The sequence below is a fragment of the Triticum urartu genome, chromosome 4 (genome assembly GCF_003073215.2).
Source record: "Triticum urartu cultivar G1812 chromosome 4, Tu2.1, whole genome shotgun sequence".
Lineage (NCBI taxonomy): Eukaryota > Viridiplantae > Streptophyta > Magnoliopsida > Poales > Poaceae > Triticum > Triticum urartu.
The window spans coordinates 456,838,485-456,850,529 of record NC_053025.1 but is presented as its reverse complement, the minus strand read 5'-3'; the positions used below and the strand labels follow the sequence as shown (position 1 = coordinate 456,850,529).

General features: G+C 44.6%; 1 protein-coding gene across 1 annotated transcript; it reads left to right on the top strand.

The window, feature by feature from the left end:
• The first annotated feature begins 1,377 nt into the window (after positions 1-1,377).
• Positions 1,378-2,329, top strand: LOC125552038 (50S ribosomal protein L10, chloroplastic-like). Its single transcript, XM_048715489.1, has one exon. It carries the CDS (start codon positions 1,427-1,429, stop codon positions 2,087-2,089), a length of 663 nt encoding a protein of 220 aa, XP_048571446.1. The 5' UTR covers positions 1,378-1,426; the 3' UTR covers positions 2,090-2,329.
• The last annotated feature ends 9,716 nt before the right edge of the window (positions 2,330-12,045 follow it).

The window sequence follows — 12,045 nt, the reverse complement described above, 5'->3', positions numbered from 1 at the left end:
GCAAATGCAATGCACATGATGACATGATATGAGATGCATGACAAAGACAAAACACACGGAGACAAAAACCCAACAATGAGAAAATAACATAACTTAGTGCCGGAAAAGGCAAGAGTTGGAATACAAATAAGGTAAATTACATCCGGGGTGTTACACATGCGGATCGAGGTCGGCATGCCGGCCAGCTCCCTCGAGGTCTCTGACAACAACACCACTGCCGCGCGCCTATGTCGGTGGTCCAGCAGGCGTAGGACGAACAATGTTACAACCCGTTCCTCTTGAGATGCACCAGTTGGCAGAGTGTCAAATCTAAAGCGAGTGCGCGGGCGAGAAGGTCGTGATGGACATAGCCGCGGTGAACCCCAACTTCGTCGTCGAGCAGCGGGCGCTCTACGAGGCCGCCCGTGCTCAAGCCGCCGCTCGTGGAAGTGGCGCTGGCTGTGCAGGCAATTGTGGACAAGAACGCCGCCAACTGCGTGTCCTATGCCCCGCCAAACACTGTTTGGCCACACCGGTGGGACGATGACATGGTCATCCCCTCCATTTTCATTATGGACCTCACGCCCACCGCCGACGGACAGGTCGCGGACTCGCACGCGAGGATGAGTAGGGCATGGGAGGCAACAAGGCCTTTTGTCTTATGTGGGCCGGTCCGTTTACCATGTTCTACTCTTCCTTGCCGGCAATCACACCTTCACTTCACGGGTTTTGTCGTCGTTGCTGCTCATGAAGACGGCAGATGAAGGGAACAACAAGGATTTGGACGCCGGACGCCGCCGTAGTCTAGGTTTAGGTCCGTTCCTCCCCCTTTCTTATTGAAAAATGTTTAAAATGTACTGAATGTATTCCGATTTGTATGAATATCATCCGGTTTGCGTGAATTTCCTCTGGTTATTTTAAATCTAATTTGAAATGTATGTGGTTAACATTGGATGGCCGGCTCCGCGGATGGATGCGGTGTTCATTTTTTGGGTCAGCGTTGGAGATGCCCTAATGTATGTATTTGGTATTGTAAATATCGATAATTTTTTATAAACTTATTCAAAATTAATATATTTTTTAAAGAAAACTTTCAATCTATTAATTTTCAATCATGACAGTACAGCAAACAACAGAAAATAATAAAAAGAGAACTGTATCGGACCACATTTTCAATAGGAAGGAGTAATAATCTTAATAAAAAAAGTAAGAATACGAAGAACACAACGGTGTATCTTCCTCGCTGAATATGCGGTCACACATAATCCAAAGGAACCCCTCAAAGGAAATGAAAACATAATCCAAAGGTCCACGTGCACCGTGTCCACGGAAGAAACCACCCATCGTCTTCTCCATAGATAAGCTTTTTCCACTCCACTCTATCTTCCTCGCCGTTTCTCCCCAACCCAACCCCCGCCCGGCGCGCCCGCCCGCCCGCCCCAGAAAAATGGAGACCTCCTTCCTCCCGACCGCGCGGCCCCTCCCGGCGTTCCAAACCCTAGCCGCGGCCCCGCGGTGCCCCCGCCCTCTGCGCCGCTCCACCATCCGCGCCGCCATCTCCCGCGGGCGCAAGGAGGACACGGTCGCCGTGGTCCGCGAGCAGCTGGAGGGGTGCTACCTCCTGGCCGGCATCCGCTACGAGGGCCTGACGGTGAAGCAGTTCCAGGGCATCCGCGACGCGCTGCCGGAGTCGTGCCACCTCCTGGTGGCGAAGAACACGCTGGTGGGGAAGGCCATCGAGGGCACCCCCTGGGAGGCGCTCAAGCCGTGCATGAAGGGCATGAACGCCTGGCTCTTCGTCCACACGGAGGAGGTCCCCGTCGCGCTCAAGCCCTACCGCGCCTTCCAGAAGGAGGAGCGCGTCGAGGAGACCAACGACTTCATCGGGGCGGTGTTCGAGGGCAAGTACTACGCGCCCGCCGAGTTCAAGTCGCTCGAGACCATGCCCAGCCGCGCCGAGGTCTACTCCAAGCTGCTCGGCGCCCTCAATGGGCCGGCCACCTCCCTCGTCACCACGCTGCAGGCGCCCGCCAGGGACGTCGTCGCCGTGCTCTCGGCCTACGTGCGCAAGCTCGAGGAGGAATCCGGCGCCGGCGACGGCACCGCCTAGTGGCAGTTGCGATATGGTTGTGCCTCCTATCCTCACATCTCACTCCTTGTTTGTACAATTCCTTGTACCTTTACTGTCTCCCATTTGAATTGAATCACAAGTTTTCCCCTTCACAATGTGCGGCTTGTAATTGGGTAGTATCTCTTGCCTGCTGGTGTCCAAATTGGGATGAAATTGGAAAAGGATGGTTTGAGAATCGGGCAATGTATATCATGTTGATGAATGATTTGGTTTGTGTAAGAGCAACTTCAATAGGGTAAGGACCCATGAGAAACAATGTATTCTTAGGTCAGTTTATATCCAGAGCTTCAGGTCAAATTTCATTTTCCAGGCGACGCTGAGGCTTCGTCGCATTCTTCAACTTAACCGTGCGCTATGGTTCTGAAGTTAGACAAAATGTTTGTGTTTGTGCATCATAACTTGACTGTGGCTTCGCAGCCTGCACTTTCTGCTCAGAAACAACTCAGGATTCAGATTTTGTTAGCACTAACTAGGAGTTGGAAATTCTTCGAAATAGATCTCAAAGTTTCCTGTTGATCGCCAAAAAACCATACATTGTATAAGACCACCACATATGAGGCTATGATAACGGATTGCCACCACATTTCAGACAACTCACACCGAACTACCACCTTTGCGCCTAATGAGTAACAAAGTGCACTTATGACGAATTGAGCTCGCAAAGACAACGTTTCTGACAGGCTGGCCCCGCCTGTCAGCCTGATGAGGCGTCCGCGGACAGACGCCGTCAGAAGGCTCCGTCCGTTAGGCGGGCGTCAGGTACCCTACGGTATTAAGGGCGTGCGCCGTCCGTTTCAATCTCACCCATCACCATGACTCTTCTGCCCCACTTTGTTGCTGTTGCTGCTGCTGCCACTGCCTAGTCGCCGGGTAAGCGCCTCCGCGGTAACCATGGTCTTCTAGGATGATCTTTCGAGTGGCTCGTCGTCCAACGACGACTCCATAAGCAGCCAAGTTCGTCCTGGCCTCTCCCTCTCACGCGGCTAGGGTTATGGATTTGGGGGAAATATGATTTTGTTTACACACATTGATTGAAGCCAATTTGGTCTCCTTTCAGCTTCCTAGGACGGTGTACTGCAAGGAATGGAGCGGAGTGGCTTCAGATCTGCGTTCTGCGTTCTGTGTGCCAGCACAAATCCTCCTGTGAGAAGTTTGTGGCATTTGAGTCAGTGGATAGTGGCACGAGGTTTTTGGCCTGCACGAAGAAGGTTGGTGGTATCAAATTGGTAGATTTAGCAATGAAATTACTTGTGAGATCCTATAGTGTACCTTTTTGGCATGATGAAGTGCAATTTGCTTATTTTTTTAGATATAATAGGAAGGACTGAAGTGCACCTATTTGGAGCGGGTTGATCCCGAGTGGCCTGAAACTCTTAAGACGAGCCTAGCTAAGTTATAGACCATGTATGATGATGAGAACAGAGAGTGGCTCAGAGCAAATGTGGTTAATGCAGAAGAGAACTCCAAGATACTAGGAGACAAGAAAAAGGTGGAGAATGACCACAAAATTCTCAAAGTTGATTTTGCAAAAATGGTGGCTGAGCAGTTCAGCAATGAACAGGTGGTTGTGAGTGATCTGAAGGCAAAGCTGGAGAAGAAGAACCTGGTTGATAGCTCAACCACAAGCATACACCAAGTGCTCAGGGCCAAGGCATAGAAAGAGAGGCAAGTTGAAGGAAGAGAAGAAGCTGGAGTTCATGATTGTTAACCTACTAAGAGAGAGGGAGGCCACCAAGGAGAAGATCAAGAAGCCGAAGGAGATATGTGCTGAATTTGAGTAATTGTTTGTCGTTCTATTGTTAAGTATGTAAGGTGTTGTAGCACTAGATGTTGAAAGACTATTGTTGTATGGTTGTGCTGAACTAGTGACAGAGGTAAATCCGACATATCTTGAGGTAGGGATCCCAAGAAAAGGGCCTAAGCACGATGGTAACAGGGACACGAGGTTTTACCCAGGAAATGGGCAAATGAAAAAAAACAGGGATGGCGTTGGATGGTCTTTGAATGATGTTCCCAAAAATTTCCATTTGTCCACTGAATATTTTCCATCTGGTTCTGATGGCCTTTCCCTTCCCATTTCTCGGGGACAGAGAAAGTATGCAACTTCCGCCTGGTCTCGTGCTCTGCGAGTGCTTGGAAATGTTGGATCGCCTAGGCCGCCTTGTCCTTGTTGCGTAGCAAATAGAGCCACATGTACATGTTGTTTTCATCAACAAGGAGGAAGAAGTATTTCTTGATGCCGAGAGTTGGCGGCGAGATGGGGCCACACAGATCACCGTGGAGGAGCTCTAGCGGCTCCGTTTTGGTGATGTACTTCGCTTGTTATGGGAACGTCATCCACCGCTGCTTCCTGACTAGGCAGGCGTCACAAACCCGCTTTGTATGTTGGATCAGCGGCAACCCATGGACCTGCCCTGCTATGCCAGCCTCTTGAGGCCATCAAAGTGCTTGTGCCCGGAGTGAGCATGCCAGCGCCATGCTGCCTCGACGGCGTGCGCCGCCAGGTAGACCGACCTGGTGACTTGTAGGCAAATGATGTAGAGGTGGTTGCACGAGCGTGGCACCCTGGCTAAGACATGGTGCTCGACCGAGCACCATCATGTACCCACCTTCCACGAGCGTCGGGCAGGCATTCTTGTCTAACTGCCCGATGGAGACGATGTTGCTCTTCAGCCGGGGAATCTAGTACACACTAGTCAGTTCACGGTGTTCCTCGCCAGCTGTGGTGAATAGGACGGTGTTGCACCCTCGAATCGCCATGAGGGAGCCGTCCTGGAACTTTACAGTACCGGAGGAGCCCTTGTCTACTTCGACGAACATCGCCTCATCGTCGGTCATATGGTTGGATGCACCGGTGTCGAGGTACCAAGAAACATGCACATTCTCCAGGGAGCACCGGAGAATGACACAACACACTCATCATTGAGGAAGACACACTCTTTAGTGGTGTTGGCGACCATCAGTTTTGTTGCCATGGAAGTGTTTTTTGCTGCCATGGCAGCGTTTTCGGGCGCTACTGGAATGGCTCCCATGGAAGCGATTTTTGTTGTCATGGCAGCGTTCTCGCCAGCATCGGTTGTGACTATCAATAACACCTCCTTGATCATCAGGAGGCCCGAGTCTTCGTCTACGTTGACTCGGCCTTGAGCATGGAGGGCTTGGGCCTGCTCGCGCTTCTTCTTACGGGAAGTCCCGAGCCTAGTGGCCGGCAATGCCATCGTATTGACACTTGTAACAGTTTGCATCGCCGTTGTGATTGTCTCTTCCCCCATGGGCGTTAGTATCGAGAGGGCATTTGCGCTTTTCGCCATGGCCACCACCGCGGCCACAACCACAGCTTCTACAGCGCCACTGCACGTTCAATGAGTTGCTTGATGACCCACAAGTATAGGGGATCTATCGTAGTCCTTTCGATAAGTAAGAGTGTCGAACCCAACGAGGAGCAGAAGGAAATGATAAGCGGTTTCCAGCAAGGTATTCTCTGCAAGTACTGAAACAAGTGGTAACAGATAGTTTTGTGATAGGATAATTTGTAACGAGCAACAACTAACAAAAGTAAATAAAGTGCAGCAAGGTGGCCCAATCCTTTTTTTTAGCAAAGGACAAGCCTGGACAAACTCTTATATAGAGAAAAGCGCTCCCGAGGACACATGGGAATATCATCAAGCTAGTTTTCATCACGCTCATATGATTCGCGTTCGGTACTTTGATAATTTAGTATGTGGGTGGACCGGTGCTTGGGTACTGTCCTTACTTGGACAAGCATCCCACTTATGATTAACCTCTATTGCAAGCATCCGCAACTACAACAAAAGTATTAAGGTAAACCTAACCATAGCATGAAACATATGGATCCAAATCAGCCCCTTACGAAGCAACGCATAAACTAGGGTTTAAGCTTCTGTCACTCTAGCAACCCATCATCTACTTATTACTTCCCAATGCCTTCCTCTAGGCCCAAATAATGGTGAAGTGTCATGTAGTCGACGTTCACATAACACCACTAGAGGAGAGACAACATACATCTCATCAAAATATCGAACGAATACCAAATTTACATGGCTACTAATAGCAAGACTTCTCCCATGTCCTCAGGAACAAACGTAACTACTCACAAAGCATAGACATGTTCATAATCAGAGGGGTATTAATATGCATATAGGATCTGAACATATGATCTTCCACCAAATAAACCAACTAGCATCAACTATAAGGAGTAATTAACACTACTAGCAACCTACTAGCACCAATCCCGGACTTAGAGACAAGAATTGGATACAACAGATGAACTAGGGTTTTGAGAGGAGATGGTGCTGATGAAGATGTTGATGGAGATTGCCCTCTCCCGATGAGAGGAGCGTTGGTGATGACGATGGCGATGATTTCCCCCTCCGGGAGGGAAGTTTCCCCGACAGAACAGCTCCACCAGAGCCCTAGATTGGTTCCGCCAAGGTTCTGCCTCGTGGCTGCGGAGTTTCGTCCAAGAAGATGGCTTGTTATTTTTTCCCATCGAAAGACTTCATATAGCAAAAGATGGCCGTCGGAGGGCCACCAGGGGGCCCATGAGGTAGGGGGCACGCCCAGGGGGGTAGGGCGCGCCCCCCACCCTCATGGGCAGGGTGTGGCCCCCCGGTGAACTTCTTCCGCTGAGTATTTTTTATATATTCTAAAAACGTCTTCCCTGAAGTTTCAGGACTTTTGGAGCTGTGCAGAATAGGTCTCTAATATTTGCTCCTTTTCCAGCCCAGAATCCCAGCTGCCGGCATTCTCCCTCTTTATGTAAACCTTGTAAAATAAGAGAGAATAGGCATAAGTATTGTGACATAATGTGTAATAACAGCCCATAATGCAATAAATATCGATATAAAAGCATGAAAATGGACGTATCAACTCCCCCAAGCTTAGACCTCGCTTGTCCTCAAGCGAAAGCCGAAATCGAAAAATATGTCCACGTGTTTAGAGATAGAGGTGTCGATAAAAAAATACGGACATGAGGGCATCATGATCATTCTTAGAACATCAACTTATATAATTCTTGTCATATAATTTCTTATGCTATAGTAATAATTCAATCACAATTTCAAGTATGAATCGTAACTTCATTGAAAACCAACAAACTATAATCTTAGTCACTGAAGCAATTGCAATTTATCATAACATAGGAAAGAGTCAATATATAAGAGCTTTTCAGCAAGTCCACATACTCAACTATCATATAGTCTTTCACAATTGCTGACACTCACGCAATACTTATGGGTATGGAGTTTTAATCGGACACAGAGAAAGATAGGGGCTTATAGTTTTGCCTCCCAACGTTTTACCTCAAGGGTAATGTCAACAATAATAGTTCGTGAAAACTCACATCCAATTAGCCATATATACCAGGATCTTTGCAACATACTGTGCTTGCCAAAGGATAAAATGTAAAAAGGAAGGGTGAATATCACCATGACTCTTATGCAAGGTAGGAGATAAAAGTAGAATATAGGCCCTTCGGAGAGGGAAGCAGAGGTTGTCATGCGCTTTAATGGTTGGATGCACAAATTCTTAATGCGAAAGAACGTCACTTTATATTGCCACCTGTGATATGGACCTTTATTATGCAGTTTGTCGCTTTTATTTCTTCCATATCACACGATCGTATAAAGCTTATTTTCTCCCACGCTAATAAGTCATACATATTTAGAGAGCAATTTTTATTGCTTGCACCGATGCCAACTTACTTAGAGGATCTTACTCAATCCATAGGTAGGTATAGTGGACTCTCATGATAAAATTGGTTTAAGGGTATTTGGAAGCACAAGTAGTATCTCTACTTGGTGCGATGAATTTGGCTAGCATGAGAGGGAAAGGCAAGCTCAACCATGTTGGATGATCCATGACAATATAATTTATCTCAGATGTAAGAAAACATAACCCATTATGTTGTCTTCCTTGTCCAATGTCAACTCTTTAGCATGTCATATTTTAATGAGTGCTCACAATCATAAAAGATGTCCAAGACAGTATATTTATATGTGAAGAGCTCTCTTTCTTTATTACTTCCTATTAATTGCAACGATGACCAAAACTATGCTTGTCAACTCTCAACAACTTTTATTCATCATACTTTTTCTATGTGAGCTCATTACTCTCCATAAGACTCACATGGTCTCTTTGTTTCTTTTTATTTCTTTCTCTTTTCTTTTATTCCCTTAGGATCATGGCAAAATAATCAAGCCCTTGACTCAACACTAATCTTTATTATATAGCGCACGGACTCGATTACATAGAGGAATTATAAAGAAAAACTCACGACTAGATCATACTAAGAACTTTTATTCTACTAGATCAAGATGTTACCAAAAGGATCGAACTAAGAAAAACGGTAAAGATAAAAGTGATGGTGATACGACACTGGGGCACTCCCCCAAGCTTGACAGTTGCCAAAGGGAGTGCCCATACCAGATACTCAATTCTTCTTTGTTGGTGAAGAAGGTGGAGTTGTTGATGATGGATAGTCGCACATCGAGCGTAGGAGGTCTTCTAACTTGCGGATAATGCCCTTGAGTGCGATGATATGCTCCTTCAACAAAATATTTTCACGTGTGAGATACTTATTTTGTATATGAGCTAACTCAATCATCTTGAAAGCTTTGATCTCTGTTGGGGTAAGAAGATTATGATCAAGTTGAAGGGTGTCTTCTGTTGCCGGAACTTGGTCCTCCATGGCCTTCTTGATCCCTTCATCCTTGTTGATCTCCATGGGTTCTTCTCTCTTCAGCTCTATCTTCATTAGCCAAGCATCGTTGCCCTCATGGTTGGAAGAGGAGGGAGACTACATAATGCCTGGCCTTGACAACCCTGACAGAAAACAGCTCAAAACAAAGACATGAGATTTTTGCGTGATACGGGAGTCAAAACCTCCGGGAGATTATATAATGAATTTTTACCGACCAAAATACGTGTCGTGTAAGAAAACGGAGTCCGGAAAGCGCACGACGTGCCCACGAGGTAGGGGGCGCGCCCTCCACCCTCGTGTCCTTCCCGGACTGCTTCTTATTTTTCTATTTTTCTAAATATTCCAAAACGGAGAAATATTGCCTTAAAAACTATTTTGGAGTCGGTTTACTTACCGTACCACATACCTATTCCTTTTCAGAGTCTGAAACATTCCGGAAAGTGTCCCTTATGTATTCCTCCGGGGTTACGGTTTCAATAACATTGGTTTCAACATTTATGGGATTACCTAAGATATAATGTTTGATTCTTTGACCGTTCACCACCTTCGGATTTGTGCCTTCGAAGTTGTTGATTTTTATGGCACCGGAACGATAGACCTCCTCGATAACGTAAGGACCTTCCCATTTAGAGAGAAGTTTTCCTGCAAAAAATCTTAAACGAGAGTTGTATAGCAATACACAATCACCTACATTAAACTCACGCTTTTGTATTCTTTTGTCATGCCATATTTTAAATTTTTCTTTAAATAACTTGGCATTTTCATAGGCTTGGGTTCTCCATTCATCAAGTGAGCTAATATCAAATAACCTCTTCTCACCGGCAAGTTTGAAATCATAATTGAGTTCTTTAATAGCCCAATATGCCTTGTGTTCTAGTTCGAGAGGTAAGTGACATGCTTTTCCATAAACCATTTTATACAGAGACATACCCATAGGATTTTTATATGTAGTTCTATAGGCCCATAATGCATCATCAAGTTTCTTGGACCAATTCTTTCTAGATCTATTAACAGTCTTTTGCAAAATTAATTCGAGTTCTCTATTACTCAATTCTACTTGACCACTAGAGTGTGGGTGATAAGGAGATGCAATTCTATGATTAACATCATACTTGGCAAGCATTTTACGGAAAGCACCATGAATAAAATGTGAACCACCATCAGTCATTAAATATCTAGGGACTCCAAATCTTGGAAAGATAACTTCTTTAAGCATCTTAATAGAAGTGTTATGATCAGCACTACTAGTTGGAATAGCTTCTACCGACTTAGTAACGTAATCAATAGCAACTAAAATATGTGTATATCCATTAGAGGAAGGAAATGGTCCCATATAATCAAAACCCCAAACATCAAATGGTTCAATAACGAGTGAATAGTTCATAGGCATTTCTTGACGTCTACTAATATTACCAATTCTTTGACATTCATCACAAGATAAAACAAACTTACAAGCATCCTTGAAGAGAGTAGGCCAATAAAAACTAGATTGCAATACCTTATGTGCAGTTCTATCTCCAGCATGGTGTCCTCCATAAGCTTCGGAGTGACACTTGCGTAGGATCTGTTCCTATTCATGCTCAGGTACAAAACATCTAATAACACCATCTACTCCTTCTTTATAAAGATGTGGGTCATCCCAAAAGTAATGCCTCAAATCATAGAAGGACCTTTTCTTTTGCTGGTATGTGAAACTAGGTGGTATAAACTTAGCAAGAATGTAATTAGCATAATCAGCATACCATGGAGCAGTATGAGAAGCATTTATGACATTTAATTGCTCATCAGGAAAGCTATCATCAATAGGAAGTGGGTCATCAAGCACATTTTCTAACCTAGACAAGTTGGCTGCAATGGGGTTCTCAACTCCCTTTCTATCAACAATATGTAAGTCAAATTCTTGTAGCAAGAGAACCCATCTAATAAGTCTAGGTTTAGCATCTTTCTTTTTCATGAGATATTTAATAGCAGCACGATCAGTGTGAATAGTTACTTTAGAATCAACAATATAAGGTCTGAACTTATCACAAGCAAATACAACCGCTAAGAATTCTTTTTCAGTGGTAGCATAATTTCTTTGAGAATTGTCTAGGGTTTTACTAGCATATTGAATAACATTTAATTTCTTATCAACTCTTTGCCCTAGAAGAGCACCTACAGCATAATCACTAGCATCACACATAATTTCAAAAGGTAAATTCCAATCAGGTGGCTGAACAATAGGTGCAGAGATCAATGCTTTCTTAAGTATTTCAAATGCTTCTACACAATCATCATCAAAAACAAATAGTATATCTTTTTGTAATAAATTAGTCAGAGGCCGAGAAATTTTTGAGAAGTCCTTAATGAACCTCCTATAAATCCGGCGTGACCAAGGAAACTTCTTATACCTTTGATGTCCTTGGGGCATGGCATCTTTTCAATAGCATCAACCTTGGCTTTATCAACTTCAATACCTCTTTCAGAAACTTTATGCCCCAGGACAATACCTTCATTAACCATAAAGTGGCACTTTTCCCAATTCAAGACAAGATTAGTTTCTTCACACCTCTGCAAAACTCGATCAAGGTTGCTCAAGCAATCATCAAAAGAAGATCCATAGACGGAGAAATCATCCATGAAAACCTCACAAATCTTTTCACAAAAGTCAGAGAATATAGCCATCATGCATCTTTGAAAGGTAGCAGGTGCATTACATAAACCAAAAGGCATACGTCTATAAGCAAAAGTACCAAAAGGGCAAGTAAATGTAGTCTTTGATTGATCCTTGGCTGACACAGGTATTTGAGGGAAACCAGAATAACCATCTAGAAAGCAAAAATGTGTATGTTTGGATAATCTTTCTAGCATTTGATCGATAAAAGGTAAGGGGTAATGATCCTTTTTAGTGGCCTTATTTAATTTGCGGAAATCAATTACCATCCTATAACCTGTAATAATTCTTTGAGGAATCAATTCATCTTTATCATTAGGAACAACAGTAATACCTCCCTTCTTAGGGACACAATGGACAGGACTTACCCACTGACTATCAGCAACGGGATAGATTATACCTGCCTCAGGGAGCTTTAGTATTTGTTTTCTTACCACTTCTTCCATTTTAGGATTCAGCCGAAGTTGATGATCACGAACTGGTTTAGCATCTTCTTCCAAATTAATTTTATGTTGACATAGAGTGGGACTAATGCCCTTAAGATCATCAAGAGTATACCAA